This window comes from Lonchura striata, chromosome 1 (genome assembly GCF_046129695.1).
Source record: "Lonchura striata isolate bLonStr1 chromosome 1, bLonStr1.mat, whole genome shotgun sequence".
Taxonomy (NCBI): Eukaryota; Metazoa; Chordata; class Aves; order Passeriformes; family Estrildidae; genus Lonchura; species Lonchura striata.
In genome coordinates, this window is record NC_134603.1 from 154,393,274 (window position 1) to 154,412,031 (window position 18,758).

At 40.1% G+C, this 18,758-nt stretch overlaps 1 protein-coding gene across 5 annotated transcripts in view; it reads left to right on the plus strand.

Moving 5' to 3' along the window:
- Window positions 1-149: 149 nt before the first annotated feature.
- Window positions 150-18,758, plus strand: part of NKTR (natural killer cell triggering receptor) — a 37,930-nt gene continuing 19,321 nt past the window's right edge. For 2 of the 5 annotated variants that reach the window (XM_021537967.3, XM_021537971.3), the window contains exons 1-5: window positions 330-538; window positions 8,841-8,915; window positions 11,124-11,231; window positions 11,852-11,896; window positions 13,563-13,650. In XM_021537967.3, the coding sequence (XP_021393642.2) occupies window positions 481-538; window positions 8,841-8,915; window positions 11,124-11,231; window positions 11,852-11,896; window positions 13,563-13,650 (374 nt within the window). In that variant the 5' untranslated portion in view covers window positions 330-480. Of the gene's footprint in view, window positions 203-325; window positions 539-8,840; window positions 8,916-11,123; window positions 11,232-11,851; window positions 11,897-12,207; window positions 12,236-13,562; window positions 13,651-18,758 lie in introns of those variants that run through there. The other 3 variants (XM_021537966.3, XM_021537968.3, XM_021537969.2) reach the window with 3 other exon arrangements.

The window sequence follows — 18,758 nt, forward strand, 5'->3', positions numbered from 1 at the left end:
TCCCTCACGGCACCGCCCCCCCGGCCCCTCACGCAGAGGGCGGGAAAGCGCGGCGGGCAGGGCGGGCGGGGGGCGTGGCCTGGCGCGGCCATCGAGGCCGGGCGGGTAATGGCGGCGGGGGGCGGCGGCGGCGCCGCCTGGCGGCGGGGCCGGGCGGCAGCGGGGGCCGCGCCGTGAGGGGACGAAGCGCCGGAGCCGCCAGGTAAAAAACCCCGGGGGAAGGGAGCGATGGCGCGGGCTGGGAAAGCGGCTGGAAGGGCAGGGGATGGGCCGCGCTGACGGCGCCGAGCCTGGCTGTGTGTTGGCGGCGGGAACCGCTTCCCCTCAGAGCGAGTTCCCCCCGCCGGCGGGGTCGGGGCTGAGGCGGAGCCGCCCCGCTGTAATTGAAGCCCTGGGTGAGGAGGGAGGGACGCAGGGAGGGAGGGACCGCGGGGGCTCCTTCTGTGCTTTGTGTCCAGGTGGCGAGGCCGAGGGGCGGCCATGGGGGTGCAGGACCGGCCCCAGTGCTTCTTCGAGATCGAGATCAACAGGGAGCCAGGTAAGGCTGTGCTTGGGAATTTTAAATCACGTTTTTGCTTGCATGATGGGCCCAAGCCGCTGGCAGCGAGTTTGGCCATTGATGCGTTATTTCTGAGTTACTTTGGAATAACTTCGGGTGTTTTCTGGGCTTCTGGATGCTCCTCGTTCCCGCTTGAGAGCGATTTTTATCTGCACACGTAAATATAAAGGTTCGGCAAGGCTGCTAAACGCTGTTGTGAAGGTAAAAAGCCGTCTGGTGATGTATTATACCTTTTCTATGATATCTTTGTTATGCCACTTCTGTAAACTGTGGAAAATCGAGGCAGGCTGTAAGGACATTGGATATTTACTTCTATAAGTATTTTTAATGATACAGTAATTAAAACTGAGAAGGAACTTAGGAGGTCATCTGGGCTAAATCTTTCCTTGACCTGCTCAAAATGCGTCTTCTAAATGTAAAGGAAGACCTGGGCATTCAATCACAGAAGCACAGAGCCCCTCACCAGCTGGCCTGTAAAAAAAAACAAACAATAATTTAAATAAACCCATCTTTTAACGCATATTTTCCCTATACAAGTGTAATGCTCAGAAGGGGTAGGCTGTAAGTTGTAATGCTCAACAGCAGCTTGGTTCCCTCTTGTGTTTCCCCCGTCTCTGTAAAGATGGGAGTGGAGATTTTTCTCACCCGTCTCTTTGAACAAGCATTTATCAATGCATATTAGTTGTCTCACACATACTCCGTGCTTTATCTTGCTACCACTTGTCTCTAGAAAAATGAATGTATGTGATGGCTTCATTAGGCTTTCACTTTCATTTTCTTCTTCAATGTTTCCATGAAAACCTTTGAATTAGGAGCTTATATCTCAAGAGATTCTAAATTTCAGCCTCATTCAGATGCAACTGAAACCCTTCCTGGGGTTTTATTTTCACCACAGTTTCAGAAGAGAGGTTCTGTTCTAACTTCAGAGACCTGATAGAGCATATCTATAAATCTGTTGCTGTTGTAACTCCTCTCTGAGTTATTTTGATTGGCACTGTGGTTTCTGAATACTTCCAGTGAGGAGATAAGTGATTATGTTAATGGAGTTTTAACGCGTTCCGTTGCTTTAATTTCAGGTGAAATTTACTATGGAATGAGACAACTAAAACTGTTTCAGGTTGGGTGGGTTTCCACTCAGGAACGGTAGTTTGATGGGATTGATTTAGAACAAAGACAATTCATTCTCAGTCTCATTTGCTGTTAATCAGTCTTTTTAGGCTTAGTGTGTTTTTGTTGTTGTTTTTTGGGGTTTTTGTTTGTTTGTTTGTTCTGACTCCATCTGAAGGGTCTCTCCCTGCACTGTTTTCTCTGCTCTCCCTGCACAGGTTGCTGCTCCCATTTCATAATCTCTCCTCCTGCCTCGTCTCCTCCTCAGCCTTGAGCTGTACATCTCCAGTGAAAGTGGATTACCTTGTTTTCCCCCAAACCTCTTTGGGTTTGGTGACTGATAGAGCTGTCAGGGAGGAATTGCAGTGTTGGTGTTCTTGGTGGTGCAGAGCTTGGGTTACCTGGAGCAGACCCAGGGCTTTGGCTCTGTCTGTGGCTGTCTGCATTTATTTTTCTCTTGGAAGTAACAGGAATCTCCCAGCTGCACATCAAACTTGGAGCCCTGCTGGTTTCATTACACCTGACTCATGGCTTGGATTTTTGCAAGAAAAATGCCAGTTTGTAAAATTGGTGCTGGGACTTGCGTGCTCTGGTCATGCTACTTTATTCTGGTGCCTGTTTATTAATTCACCATGCAGCTCTGTCTTGGGATTTAAGGACATATTTAAAAAGCTTAAACATTGCTCTCCTAGCTCTTAAGATGACCTTCAAAAGCTGAATCAAGTGGTAAATCAGTGCTTCCAGATGACACCAAGCACTAACTCTGAGAGATGTGCTCTCCTGCTGGCATTAGTGAGGTATTCATTTTAACTTTTAAGCTGCCAGCAGATTTCCAAATTAATATTTTGCTTATTTTGACTTCAATAAATAGGCTGATATTGCATTTTAGGAGAAGTGGGGAGCAGAACAGCCCTGCATTTTGTTGCTAGCCAAGAAAAAGCCTTGCCCCCACTTTGTGTGCACTGAAAAGCTGAACCAACATCTCCACAAAATGCAGAGAGAAGGGGATGTGCCTCTTGCAGCACTGGAAGCATCTTTTTGCCTGCAGAACACAAAACTGTCTCCTTTTTCACACTGTAGGTTGCTGCGAGTCCAAAAACATTCTCCCCACACAGCTGCCAAATCTTGGCTCTGCCCTTCAGGCTTTGCTTGCCCAGGGTGTGCCAGGATACCTGTAGCAATTAAAAGTCAGGTCAGTTTTACTCTAATAAGATCCTTTGGAAAATCCCTTGGATCTCTGTTTTGGCTGTGCTTCCAGAAGCTTTATTACAGCTTTTGTGTCCATATTTTATTACAGCTACGGAATCTTGGAATAAAACTCGGTGCCAGCTTGTACTTGCCTCCTGCAGTGGGGCAAACTTTGTTGGCTTTCTGTTTTTTAGAGCTAAATTTAGTCTGCTTCTAAATAAGTTGCCTGTTAAGCATTTTTTTAAATGAATACGGGTTGTGGCTCATAATTTTTAAAGGGCAAATGGAAAACAAAGTAGGAAGAATAATTTATTTTGATACTGCCACAAACAGCGCTTCTCCCTTCTTTTGGGCCCCCCACCAGTGGATTTGGGCACAATGAATGTGCACACAGGATTGAACTGCTTACAGTATTCCAAGAATTTTGGGATAGCAGCAGATGCCTATTTCAATAATTCTGTCTTTACTCTGTGAGGCAGAATCTGTGTGAAGCTGCAGCTTTTCAGGTACTGTGGGTAATAGGAACAGATGTCCCACTAGGATGTCACAGATGCAGTCTGCTGCTCTAGCAGCTCCTGTGGCCATCCAAGGTCTTTTTCCCACATCTCACCCCTCCCCTTGACTGGTTGCATCCATCATGAAGTTTGGTGAATTTACTCAGTTTTGCTTTGTTTCATTGTTATTCATAGAATAATTAATATTTTCGTTTTGTTTTGTTTTTCTCCTGTCTTCTGTTACTATTTGACCCCTGGCTCATTGATTTGTTCCACTTCAGTTTCTGTCATTCCTGGGATGTGTCCCTTCCCATAAGTCAGTCTGGTGTTTCCTTCCTTCTCTCTCTCTAGTCACTTTAGCCTGAAGTTCGGTGCATTTGGGGATTTCAGCTGCTCTGAATTTATGTGAAAGGAGCACCCTTGCAATAGTCATTCTCATGTGCCTCCAGTAATAGACCCAGTGATGCCTTGTGGGGTTTTTGTTACCTTTCCTAGAGATAGAAACTGTTCTCAACTGGTTCTACATTAACTTTTAGTCTTTAGAAGGGAGAAAGTTTTGTATTTGCAGAAAATAGAACCCAGAACTTTGTCTGTCCATGAACACATGGGCAACCATTGTGTGTGGGACAGCAGGAGCCAAGGGGGATCCCACATGGAGAAATCCCTTTTCAGGGGTGGTAAAATGGAGATTTGAAAGGAATTGATTGACTAAAAAATTTATTCAGAATAATCATGTGGAATTGTTGTCAGTGCAGGATGAAATACCCTGAAGTCTCACCTTGAGGTCTGCAACAAGTTGGATCAGTAAATAAAAGAAAAACTGATCAGCCATTTCTGCCAGAAGGCCAAGTGCTGCCTCTCACTTCCATATCCCTTGGAAACTGAACCCAGGGAATATTTGGTGTGTGCAGGACTGAAAGAAGTTTGGTTTTGTGGAGAGTGGAGGGAATTTCAGGTAGTGTTTGTGGAAGATTGGGATTAGAGAGATGGGGAGAGAAGTTTATGGAGATTTTCCTTGCCAAGAGTGCAGGTGGGGCACAGAGGTGAGAACAAAGGGTTAATGTGCCAGAGCTACAGATCCCTGCTCAGGGCAACTGGGACATCTTGAAACTCATTTTTTAAATAAAAATCTATTCCTGTTCTACACTGAGGTTTTATTTTCTTGAAAGCTGTAACCACATTCCTGCTTTGAAGCATGATTTTCTTTTAAATTCATGTGCCTTAGCATTGACAGATTTAGGGATAAACAAATTAATAAAATTCAAATAGGGTCCTTTTAGTAAGCTGTTATTTAAACTTGTATGCAAATCTGTCTGAGCCTTTGGGCCCTTGGCAGCCGTCCTGGGCTGTGCATCATTGTCTCGCTGGTTGTAATCCCTGCTTTCTCCTTCAGCAGGATATTCCTGCTGATAGGCTGGGAAAAATACTTCTTGTTTGTTTACTCTTAAGAAATTGAGAAAACATAAAATCCTGTAGATACAGTTTTGAAAAACCAGATTTGTTTTGGGAGTGTGTAGCTGAACTTGATACCTGTGTGGTTCAAACACAAAATCTAGCAAAACAGTTCACATTACTTGGAAAATAACTTGAAACAATGTGTGTTTGGCTCCCAAGGTTTCTTCCAAAAAGTTAAGCAGCTAGATTGGAGGATTTACCTTTAAAACAATAAATACTTGAAATCAATGATTATTTTAATAAACTTTTCTAGCAGGAGCCCTAATTTCAGTATAGCATAGATGTTAATTTGAATCAAGTACTAGCTCTTCCTCAGCTGGAAAATTGTTAAGGAGTTCAAAACCAAGAAAAAAAAATTCCATCTTTTAGTTTGAAGACAGAGTTCTGAAATTTGATTATTTTTGGTCATTCTGCCTTCTGGTTTCTCTGTTTGGTACAGCTCATTAGCTGCAGAGAGCCTTTCATCAAATTTCCAAACAGCTTAGATTTTATATAGGCATCACTTGCTGTAGGTAATGTACATATTTCTTTGACCACTTACTCCGATTCTTAAAAAAGCAAGTTCAAATCCTGCTTACAAATAATACTGTATCAAATTATTGTTTCATAAATAATAGGCAAATGCAATCCCAGCAGATTTTACTTTAGCCTGGAGTTGAGGTGTCTGTGCAGGCTCATTTCTTGGTTAAAGCCAGCTGAGGACTCTGGGTAGGTTTGTGAGCAGCTTTTGCTTACTTGACTGACTCTTTTTAGTGATTTTTGTTCGTTCATTTTAATTTACTGCTCAAATATTATGGTTAGTCACAGAGAGCTTGTTCCCTGATCAGATCACTTAACCTTTGCATCCATTTGTGAGCAGCTTTTGCTTACTCGACTGACTGTTTTTTAGCTATTTTTGTTTGTTTGTTTTAATTTACTGTTTAAATATTATGGTAAGTCACAGAGAGCTTGTTCCCTCATCAGATCACTTAACCTTTGCATGGGGAAATGAAGCTGAAGAAAGCATTGGAAATTGTCTGCAGTGAAGGTGATCATTTCAGAGAAGTGCCTAAATCTGGGGAAATAAGCAGCATCTCAAATGCTTTTTTTATCTGTGCTATATCAGCATATACCTCACCTCCAAGTTTAAAACAAGATTTTTCTTTTTCTGTAAGGGTTGAGGAAACAGAAGGATTTATAGATGCTATTCATACATACTTCTATTAATTTTTTTATTATCAGCTGTTCTTTCTTGCATCTTTGACCAAGGTGTGAAAATGGGTTTGATCTTTCTCTGGCACATTTCATAGCCTGTTTGTCAGTGGAAAATACAACCTTTCAGTGATAATGGTATTCATGCAGTTGCAGTAAAATGCAGCCAGTAACCTAGCAGATGGATTCACAGTGTGTGGTTTGTGTCTCAGGAGCAGACAGCAGCATTTTCTGTGGCTGGATGGAGCTGGGTAAGCAGTGCTCCAGGTTTTATGGAAGAGCCAGCCCTCATCCTATAAACTGGATCTGTCATCTTTGGATCTTGGATATATGTGCATTGCAATTTGTAGGATTAAAGGGCATAAAAAGATCAGGCTGGATGGGCGTGGAGTAACCTGATCTAGTGGAAGGTGTCCCTGCACATGGAGCTGGATGATTTAAGGTCCTTTCCAGCAGGAACCACTCTGTGATTTTATGAGCACCTGGCAGACTTTGTTATTGACAAAACACTGGTGAAAAATACTGCTTAAAGTGATACCTTGCTTATGAATGTCTCCTTCCATCCTCTGCCTTGTCATCTGCAGGAACATAAGAGAGTTCTTCCACTGGAACACCACAGTGGTGGTGTCTGCTGCTTCAGGTGCTAAATGTAGTGGGTTTGCAGCAAGATCCTTCTACAATTTGTGCCTCGGAGTAAAAAGTCCCTTCTGGAGCCTGCAGAGACTAACAGCCCTCAGTTGCTTGGCAGCTGGCACCTCGGTGAAGCAGCAGCTGGGCTGGAGAGCAGAATGGGGGTAGTGACAGCTTTTTCCCTGGAAAGTGCCATGTGTTATTTCACACAGCGAATGCAGGGAATCCTCTCCTGCAGAGACAGAGAGAGCTGGGGCTGTTCAGCCTGGAGAAGAGAAGGCTCCAGGGAGACCTTAGAGTCTCTTCCAGGATCTAGAGGAGCACCAGGAGAGCGACTCACATGGGCATGGAGCAACGGGACAAGGTGTTAAACTGAAAGAGGATGGGTTTATATGAGGTATTGGTAGAAATTCCACCCCGTGAGTGGTGGGGCCCTGGCACAGGGCGCCCAGAGAAGCTGTGGCTGCCCTTGGATCCCTGGAAGTGTTCAAGGCCAGGTTGCATCAGTCTGGGATAGTGGAAGGTGTCCCTGCCTGTGGCAGTAGAGCTGGGACTGGATGAACTTTCAAGTCCCTTCAAACCCATCCCATTGTGGATTGTCTTCCATGGTTCTGCAGAGCCTGGACGTGGCTCTCTGAAGCACTGGGTCCTGCTCAGGTCAGTGCTTGTGCAGCAGAGGAATGGAAATGGGATTTGTGTTCTTGTGAATTCCTGGGCTGTAATGAAAATGGAGAACTCTTCAGCTAAACTGTCGTGTCTGTTGTGTTCCTTGTAGGGATCTTCAATCCTCACAGTTTAGAATGATTTGTTCACTTGCAAATAGCCATCCTGTCATAGTGGTAGTCACAGAACTGCTGTTTGATGGGGGATCTTTGAATATTCTCTGTTTCTTCATTCTTTGGACACTCTCCCTAACCATTTCCTTGGCTATTCCTGCTGTAGTGATAAATGCTTAGAGAACATTCTTGCTGCAGTTAATGAGATACAGACCTTTCAACAGCTCAAGGCATAATCTTTTATCTAAGATTATCCAGTACTGGTGCTGTTATTTTATTTCTTCCTTTCTGAACCAACAATTCACCATCTTATAATTGCATATATTTGGACAGAGCCTTAAAATTTAATGCAGTTTCTTAGAAACCTCTCAAAATTTTTTTGGTGACTAAGTATTGAATGAAATACATTTGAACTTAACTTCTCTTTTATTTCCTTTAAAGGAAAAAAAACAATTATTCCTGAAGTAGTTACTTTTTAAAATTATGAAGTCTTACCAGTGTGCACCACTAGAGTGTAGTGCTCATTGACAAATTATTGCTGGTCTCCTTGTAATTCTACCCACCAGTGAGGCTTCTATGGATTATTTTACAACCTGCAGAGATACCAATTTTTTTCTTTATTAATTATGTATTTTTTAAAGATTTCATACATTTGGGAGCAATTTGTCATGGGTCTTTTTAGTACTATACATCCCAATATCTTGAAAAATAAAATAGAAAATGTAAATCAATTTTAAAACACTTATTTATATTCAACCACTTTTCACAGTATTTTAATAGATTTGGAGGATGCATAGCACAGCTACCACCAGTAACAAAGAGAAAATATTTGGTTTATAATACCTGGCAAGTGGAGCATTAGTCCTGCCTGCCTTTCATCTTCTCTGTTTGATTCATCTGGGTTTTTTTCAAACTGAAGGATTTTAGGCCAAGAGTGCCAATGCAGCTGTAATCCTCAGCAAAATATGGAGCTAAGCCAGTTGGACTTTGTAGGTAATGATCACAGGGAAAACTGTGGAAATGTGATTATTAATGTATTTGTATAAACACAGTAATTGGGGAGGGAATTGCTCCAGCTCTCTGAGGACCTGTATTTATGAGAAATCATTTTCAAGATGGGAAAGATCTGACATGATTAAACGATTTTAGTAAATCAGCTTGGCTTTCCAGGTTCAAATCACAATGGAATCTCTAGGACTTCTGATTAAGTCATATTATTCCATCCAATTTATGTCTTTTTTTTTTACAATTATGTTACTCCTCGTTCTTGCTGTATGTTTTAATGTATGCATGCTTAAGATATTTTCTTATCCTGCTTGATAAAATAACCTTTTCTCAGAAAATTACATTTTTTAGAACATACAGATTGATTTATATGCAAATTTTCTTATTCCAGACAGTTCTAAAACTCTTAATTATTTTTTTTAAATTATTTTCTAGTTGGTCGAATTATGTTTCAGCTCTTCTCAGACATTTGTCCAAAGACTTGTAAGAACTTCCTTTGCTTGTGCTCGGGTATGTAGCTGATTTTTCAAATATTTATTGTTAATAAATAGTTTTTAGTGTTAATAATTTTAGTGTTCATTTTAGTGTTAATTATAATTTTAATGTTAATAATTTTATTTTAATAGTAATTTTTGTGTTAATAATTTTTGTGTATGGAAAGAGCTGCTTAGGCAGGATGGGGCTCAACGACAATGATTTTTCTTTTCCTCACAAAATTCATGCACATCTAGAGCAAGAAGAACAAGGCTGGTATTTGGCCTGAAACAAAAGAGAAGCTGAACTCCAGAGCAGTGTATTGGTTATTGTGTGAAGGTGTCTGAGCTTGGGGAGGTGCTGCAGCTCCTGCCAGTGGAGCAGCTGCTGTGTCTTTCACCTGACTGGGAAAGCACTGGGGTACTCTACAGGGGAGTGAGAAAAGGGACTGGGACTTCTGACAAAGCTCCCATCTCTGTACCAGCTCTTGAAGATCTTTAATTTTAAGGTTCAAATAGAACAGAATAGTTATCATTGATGTGTTCATGATACATAACTTCAGAAAATACCATGAAAGTATTACAATGCCATAAAAATATTTCATTTGTGTAGTATAGCATAGATCATCCATTTCATTGTTCATTTTTAAAGTTCGAAAATATTTCAACTGATGTAATGTTTGGAAAAGTGTGTTAAAAACTCCTCACTGGAGGGTTTTATGATATTCCATCTTATTAAAGCAATTCAAATGCAGATTGTAGTCTGAACTGCTTTTCACTTCTGTGTCTGCAGCAGAGGCAGCACTCGTGGTGTCTGTTGGTACAGGAATGTAACTGTACCAGCTCCAGGGCCATGCAGGATCCCATTCTCTAAGGGATTTCCATAGCCCTGAGGGATGTCCATATCCATGAGGGATACATGACCAAACATGCAAGCAGATATTCCATGGTGTTGTTTGATGAGAGGTTTCCAGCTTTTCAGTGCTGTAGCACAGAGGGGTATGTTTTGGGAGGAGTGTGTCCATCCCTGTAATAAACAGCTTTGCTTGCATAACTGATGTGGAAAACAAAAATAGAGTAGGAGGAGGCGTGGATTGGGATTATGGGTGTGGAGAGGCAGGTAAATAACTTGTGTTCCATGAGTGAAGGATGATAAACAGCAATGCCCTGAGTGGCTTTTGTGCCACAAACTGTTTTTTGCCCTCATCCTGGCAGTGATGGGCTTGGAATGGCAAATTTGGGATGATTGAGCTGGCAGGTAATTTGGGGTGGCAGAGTAATAGATTGCAGCAGGGGAGTGTTGGCTCTGGGTAATGAGTGTACCTACATTTCTGAGAGTGCAGAATGTTTGGTGACATGTCCTCTAACCCAGTGTCAAATACTTGTTCCATAACCAGTGATGGGGTGGAACTGAACACTGGGTTGTTTATCCTGTTATTTATCCTGTTGATTTGTGTTCCAGTACCCAGCATCTCCTGTACATGTGGATAATGTGGGGTTTTAACTGTTGCACAGTGTATAATATTATTATTACAACCTTTTACTGTTAATTGCCACATTCTGCCAGCTCCCCCTCCTCTAGGAACTCAAGTCAGTGTCTTTTGACCAGTATAAATCCCTCATGGATCTACTGCCTAGAACCTCAGCCCTGCCAGTCATTGTGGCCTCATCCACAAGCCCAGGGCTGCTTCTCTTCTGAATTTTGGAAGAAATGCTAATGAAACTTGAAGTTGTGGGACCACTAACTCAAAAATCACCAGCCCACCTGATCTGCAGCTGGTGTTAAGGGGTGGCCAGACACTCTGGGGAAGGTGTGGAAGCTTGGAGTAGCTCAATCCCACTTTTCCAAGTGTGGATCACATTGAAACTGAGTTGAAACCTGTTTTCCTGGCTTTTCTCCTGGGAATCATCTGGCACATCCAGATGTCTGAGTGGTTTGAAAAGGATACTATGACCTGCATAGGAGTGTAGCCGACCCACAGAACATAGTTAACCCACCATTATCCTGAACTCTTGTTTTTTTATAAATTATCTTGAGTAGATTTATACACTCCTTCTTGAGGGGGTTTTAACAAAGAACTTAATTTTCTCCTCAGAGTCCCCCTTCTGGATGGTGAAAAGCCATCAGGTAGGACTGTGTTATCTTTTAGATATGACTTCCATGTCCATTAGAACTAGGGAGGGAAAACCCGTGGAATTTCTTCAGTGACAATCTGTAGATTCTTTTTGTTTCACCTTCTTGCAGGTGAAAAAGGAATTGGCAAAACAACTGGGAAGAAGCTGTGCTACAAAGGCACCACATTCCATCGTGTGGTTAAAAACTTCATGATTCAGGGTGGGGACTTCAGTGAAGGTAAAATGGGCTTTTAAAACTGCCAAGTTTGCAATGGAACAGAAATGTTATCGTTTATGTGTTCATAACTTCAGAAAGTACCATGAAAGTATTACAATTCCATAAAAATACTTCATTTGTGTGAAGTATAGCATAGATGACCGATTTCATTGTTCATTTTTGAAGTTCTAAAATGTTTCAACTGATGTAATATGTTTAGAGAAGTGTGTTAAAAACTCCTCACTGGAGGGTTTTATGATATTCCATCTTATTAAAAGCAATTTAAATCCAAATTCTAGTCTGAACTGCTTTTCACTTCTGGGTCTGCAGCAAAGGCAACACTGGTGGTGTTTTCTTGGTACAGGAATGTAACTTTGAATAAGTTTAAAATAAAATATTGAGTGAGCAAGAAATGTTTTAAGAGTCTCCAGAAGGAGTGTTCCTGGATTTTTTTGTTCCTTTCCTGAAATAGCTGTCTTTACCAAAATGTCTGTTTTCACTGTGTCCTGAAATCCTGGTCCTGACCAAAAGAGCCTGAGGAGAGAATATCCTATTTTGAGAGTCAAGTGCTGGTGGAATGTTTTGCACAGCTTTTGTATAAATGAAACAAAAAGTTTTAATTGATGCTTTTTAATGTGTAGGTAATGGAAAAGGAGGTGAATCTATTTATGGTGGCTATTTTAAAGGTAAGAGCAAATATGTCTTTGCAGATTCTCTATTCAGCTCTGAGATAATTAAGTCTTGATTCCCAAACTCCTTAATGAAAACAGGTTCACTTATAGATCACCTTTTGCATGAAACTAATGTTGCATGAGAATTCCTTTTATATGCATGACTTTCAGATAATTTTTTGTTAATATTTAACTTAAATTGACAATTAATTAAGGCTAACATAATTGGTTAAACATGACTTTCAGCATGGAGGCTAGGCAACTTTATTCATGAATAAACTCCTATCTTCCTGCCTAAAACTGTCAACATATTCTTTTGTTTATAGAGAATGTGGTCTTTTGCAAAATGAAAAGGTAAGAGACAAAAGCTCAGTAACACAAATTCAAACTCTGTTCCCTTGTCCCCTCCCTAGTAAATATTTAGACAACTGCTAAGTCCCTTTGTAGATGGATATCTGTGTTGCTTGGAGAAATGAAGAGTTTGTATCTAACCTTTCTGAGGGTTAATGACTTATTCTGAGAGAGAATCCATATAATTCCAGCTCTAAACAGTGATTTCTTCTTTTGTTAATGACCCTTTTCCTCCCCTTCCCTACTCAAGGTTTGTATGCTTAGGGTTCATTTCTGACTTTATTTATATGCTGCACAAGTCATTTTCCTTGCAAAGAATTGGTAAATAAATGTACAGTTACCTCTTGTAAAAATCTATTGGAAGGAAATGGTGAGTTTTTAAATTATTTGTTTAAAGACATACAATTATTTATTTTAAAAAACAGGTTCCTTCTGTGATATTCAAGTGTTAAGACCGTGAATATATTTATTTACAGCCTCTGGTTCTGTGTGTGTTGCAAATAGCTCTGGTTAGCTGCATGAAACTTAAGTTTGGTTTTTTAAAAAGAGACATAGTTTGATGTGGGACTATTGAAGTTTTTAATCCAGTAAAGGCTGGAACAGATCCATTTATTAAGAAGTTACTCAGGGTTTATTTCTCATGGTTAGTGCTAAATATGCAGGATTGTGTTTTGATATGTGATCTAAAAATTAATAGCTTTGTACATTCAAATTAGTATTTTTATCTTTGGAAATGACCTGGAGAAGATCTGGTTTTATATTTTGCTGTACAACCAGAACTCCTTTTTAATTCACTGCAATATAAAAGACGTGTTTAGTTTACTCTTCATGGCTTTTATACTTAGATTCAGATGCAGAGAGGTTTTTTTTCCTTCTGTGCTTTGAGACTTCCAGTTTTGAGTGTAGAGGTGGCATACCAGGGAAATAAACAGCTTTTTCTCCTGATCTGTCCACCTGGAGTTTAAATAACAGCATCATGTATGTTAATTATTGTTTTAGAATGTCAGTAATTCTACCAACCTTGTTCTTACCCAAATAACTCAGTATTTAAATCCATTATCTAATGTTTATTGAAGACACTCGTAATGACTTGAATTATTTTTAATTAGAAATGTTTGCATTGTATCTGCATCATTTTAAGAAACATAGCTTTGTCTCAACTGTAATTTGAAGACACTTGTTTAAACCTGATTGTTGTTTTTCCTCCAACCTATTCCCATTTCTCCAGCAGCAGCAGAATTTCTCCTTAGACCATCCATAAGTTACTAAGAAAACAACCTGCTTCCCTTGCCGGGGGAAAATCTGACAAACATATTTTTTCTTCAAACAGATGAAAACTTTATTCTCAAACATGACAGAGCGTTCCTTTTGTCAATGGCAAACCGAGGGAAACATACCAATGGTTCCCAATTTTTCATGTGAGTAGATGTGATCCCACAGTGGAGCTTTTCTTACACAGAGAAGCGCTGTTCATGAGAAAGATGGTATTGCTAAATTATCCATATCCATGTTCTCCAGGGAGTGGCACCTGCAGGAGGAAATGTTACAGATCCCTATTCCCTTGTGGCATTCATTTAGATTAAAGCTGGTGCTCCTTGGATGTTCTTCCTTTGTGTCTTTTTTCCCTAAAAATCTAATTTATGTTCAGTTCTTAGCGGCCAGGAAATAGATTCTTTGCCTTTGTGGGTGCACAAATCTCATCAGTTTATCTGGAAATGACAATGATGAGCATTTTATGTAAGGGGGAGTGAGATATAGAGGTGGTTTGAATGGTTTTGCTCTTTAAAAAATAGTGATTTATGATTTACTTTTGGGGGGGTGTTTTGTTTGTTGTTTTTCAGAATGAGTGGGAATTTTTATTTGATTTATTGTGATTATTATTAATTTTTTTTGAGTGTTTGTTCCTGACATGCTTTTTTTAATACATATTCTGCATAATTCCGTTAACTTGTGCTTATACCAACACTATGTAGAGTTATCTGCTGATAATCAGATTTTTCCTTCCTTACCTTTAAAAAAATGCCATTCTAGCAACCACATTCTGTTAAATTATAGAATTTACAGAAAACACAATAACCTTTACTCATAAGTAAAATACTCAGGTCTCATAATTGAGGGTTTCCTGGTCAAAGCAGGTGTATTTTAGGTTGAGTATCAGTTCTTTCAAGCTTGCAAACTTTGATGTGATTATTCCTTTTGTTAACTCCCTTCTCAAAATTGCCTCCTGTTAATGTTTACCAGTTTGTATTTGGAAAGAACAGGTTGATTACTTTAGTCTAGAAAGACTTAGTGAAACAACACTGGGGTTTGAAAAGTAAATTTTAGCATAGTTACTGAACTAGAAAAAGTCTTTTTTTCTTTGCCATCTTTCTTGGGGGATAAGAATGAATGGCGCTTCCCTGTCTTCAGTAAAGGAGTAAATTGTCCTCAAAAATCTTGGGTTTTTTTCTTTGCCTGAAAAAGATCTTCAGTATGATATGATGTAGTTCAGATAAGAAACATTTTTAGGTCTTTTCCTAAAAAATGTCCTGAAAATGGAAGATGCATAGGAACCTAAAAGAAAGTCTCACACTTACCACTGTTTAGACATTCTATAGAGATAAAATTGTTTCAAAAGCTTGTTTTCTGTTCCCTTCAAAGGAAATTTCAGATGTTGTGCTTCATTACAATAAATCTGAAAGGATATGTGTGCACATTAATATGGAAAACAGTTTACATAAACATAACTCCATAGCTTAATAAGCTCTCTGAAGGCATTGCTTCATTATTTCTTACTTGATGACTTGCCTTTGGGTTCTCTTGCCTTAATTTTCCATTTTTAAGCTTATCTGAACATTAAACGTGAAAACCTAATGATGTCACATCAGTCAAGCAGCTGTCATTTGAGGGCTCTAAAGTTTCTTTTCTCTCCTGCATTTGATTCCAAAGTCATCTTCTTTCCCTGATGCTTGGTAGGCTCAGCTTGCTCAATCAGATTTAAACACCTTGTCTCTCCCCACACACCAAAACAACCCAAGGTTGCGTTGGATACTAAATTATAATTAATACAGGATAATAAATGAATATTATTTTAAAGCACTTTCATCAAATACTGAAGTATTTTGGAAGATGCAGATTCCTTGAATAATTCAGGGTTTTTTTCATATGATCACTCTAAGGAGAAGTGTGAGTTCAGTGGGAATTGACGCAGATAAGAGACCTAAACACTTCCACGTGAGCTGGGTTCACCTGGGCTGCCTGCAGGAATCCAGAGCTGGGTTTAGCTCTGGTTAGGCTTAGCTTTAGCCTCCTGGGGTGTCCCCTGTGGCTTTCAGGATGAGGATGCTCTGGAGCTCTTGCCTTCCCATGCAGATTTCTGGGCTATCTCTAATGTCTGAGAAGGCACCAGCCTGCCCTGGAGCCAGGGAAGAGAATCAGGATTGCAAGTGGGAAACAGCTCCTAAAGGTTTTATCTAGGCAGTTTGTGCCTTCACTTTAAAATGCAGTTTATTAAAACAGTTAGTCTTGCTTGTCTGATTATTTCAGGGCATGTGCAGTGCATCTATAGAGCTTTTCTTTAGTAAAATACTTCCTTCCTTTACACTTTAAGCTGAAATTAAAATGTGGGGTTTTTTATACTCCCAGTAATGCTCAGTTTCTCTGTAGTTTATCATTAGGAAAAATATTATTCAAATGTTTAACCTGAAATGTGTGTGAAAGGCAATATTCAGTGGTAGCCTTCAGAATTTTTCTTTTTAATATTTGTATATATTTCATTTATTAAATTTATAGAAAGGGAGATAGTTAATGTGAGCGTCTTTAGAGCTCTGCATTCGTTTTCAGGGATGAGAACTCTGTATCTTGTACACATCTAATGTAGCAGATAAGGAGTGCAAATAAGTGATTTGCTTTTCTATAACAATTTGTCCAAGTAGGGCAAAAATAATAGCAAGGATCCTGACTGTAAGAGTTCTGTTAATTCATCAGAATTCATTGCTCTCCAGAGAAGAATTATATTTGGAATAATCAGTCTTTACATCAAGGAATGTCTCTTTGGCATATTGCACCAGCAAACCAGGCACAAGAAGACTGCAACGCCTAAAAGTTAAAGTGGACAGTTCTAGTTGAAACAGAATCTCCAGACTCTTCTTAATGTAAACAGGCATCTGAGCCATCCTAAAAAATCATCAGCTTTCCTGGAGTAGTCAGGGATTTCTCTGGCATGAAAGAGCTTGTTGGGTTTATGGGGAGCAATGAGAGCTGGGCAAGTGATGGTAGGAAGCTTCAGGGAAAAGCTTAGACTGAAATCAAAGCCCTTCTGGAGAGTGGCACAGTGCAGAGGTGGAAGGAGTCAGAAACGTGTCTGTGTAGTATCAGAAGTGCTGGGTTTAATGCATATAGTCTAATTCCCCCCTTTTTTTATTCCCCTTAATTCAGTAGGAGCAAACAGTTGGGTGGGTGGGAAGGAGAAAGTGTAGCTGAGGGAGGATTGTGAGTTCCATGCACATGTGCTGTAACTAGGCCAAGTCTGTTCTCATGTGCCTGAGAAACATTTCCTGCTCTGGAGGAACACAGCATTTGGCAGTCCAGCAGAAAGGATCCAGAGAGAATCCCTCTAGATTTGTAAAATACTGCAATTTCAGTTTTCTTTACCCAAAGGTTTGTAGCAGTTCATTGCAGGCTTGTGTTGAAGAGAGTTGGAAAGTTTAGAAATTACCTCTTTGTATTTTCAGGGAGCCCCAGTCTGATATATTATTTTTTTTGTGAATAACTTCCTGTAGAACCTTCAGTGATTTTACACGTGTTCTAAACCCATCTGCGGATGTAAATCTGTAACTGTCCTGTTTCCATGTGGGTCCTCCTGAGCTAGGAATCCCTAGGATGGGGCAGAGATTGGCAGAATCATCTTTTCTTTTTCTGTATCTCCAGTAGCTGCTTTAAATTGCTGCCAACATCAGCAGCAGTTACTGGGGGAGCACAGGCAGAGCTCACTGATACCCAGGGCTCTTCTGGATATTCCAGCTCAGTGGCTGGATTCCTCTGGATGATGTTCTGGAGCCATGTGCTCCCTTCTCTTTCTCTGTAAATGTCTTGTCTCTTCAGAGCCATTCCATCATTCCTGTGGCCATTCCCCACGTGCCAGTGAGGAACTCACAGTACAGAATAGTGCAGCTCTGGTGAAAATGAGGGAATCAAGGAACATTACTGAGACTCCTGATCCTCACTGCTCAGCTCTGTTTCCCCTCTCCCACCAAATCTGCCAAGCAAACCACAAGCGCCCCTGCTGAAGGAAGAGTAAAGCAATAATAGGAAGCAAAACAAACTAACCTCTTAGAGAAAAGAGGGAAGTTTTGTGTCATAATTATTTTATTATAGTTCAGGAATAAGCCCTTAGTGCAACCTAAAGAGGACTCCTGGATTCTTTTCCTTATCAGTTCAAATGCTTGCAGTTCTTGCCTCTCTGTTCCACAGCTATTTAAAACTTGAGTCTGATTTCCTATTACTGACAGATTTTTTTTTCCCTTATTGAGGCTGTTGTTGGTTTAATGTGTCTCTCAAGCTCTTCTTTCTTGCTCGGAACTAAATAGGATTTTTTGGTTTAAAAATGTTTTAATGTGTGGTGCCATTCCCGGTTCATAAATTGAAACAAAGAAACCACTTTGATCTGTTAAATGAAAGATAAAATAATTTGGGAGTACTCTTGTTTTGATTTTACAAATTGTTTGTGAATGTTACCAGCTCATTAAAAGTAGTTCATATCTTTTTGGTGTCCCAAACCAGCTATTTTTCTAATCAACAGTTAATAATTTCCTTTATTTTTTGTTGTTGTTGTGAATGAAATACCTTTGAGCTAATTATTGAACAGTTGACTAATACAAAAATGAAAAAATGTCAAATGGAAGAGGCTGATGTTGCATTATCTTTGAGCATTATTGGTACACATGCACTTCCCACACAAGCAGGTCTCATTGGCTTGATCAAAAGTTTATGGAAAAATGAAAACATTCCCAGGATACTTTAATGCATAATCAATAACAAAAAGATCATTTTAGTATTTGGCTGTGCAGAGATAATTAATCACTGATAGTTTGTTGGGGGTGAGGGGAGGGCTGTGGGTGAGCTCAGCTGATAATGCAGTTTTCAAACATTGCTGCTGCTCAGAATTACACCAGGGTAAAATCCAGTACCAGCTGCTGCAGCTGTTTGGGCTTTTTTGCACCTGCAATGTGGTTTTTGTTCTAAAATTCTGAGCAGAAGCAATCAATGCACATGTTTTAGAGAAAGCACTGGTTTTTCACTTGTAGGAAAGCTTCATAGTAGGAGGATGTTAGCTAACTATGAAATAAATATCTGAAGCTGTGAACTTCCTGGCTGTACAGGTATCCTTTGTGAATCCAAACATTTGTGTGCCAGCCTGGGGAGTTTCTGCTTAGGAATGGATTCAGCAGAACCTTTGAACCCCTGTGGAGCTGCAAGCATGTGAATAAACCCACAGAAGTTGGTTATTCACCTGCTTCAAGCTGGGCTTTTTTGTTGGAATGAGACT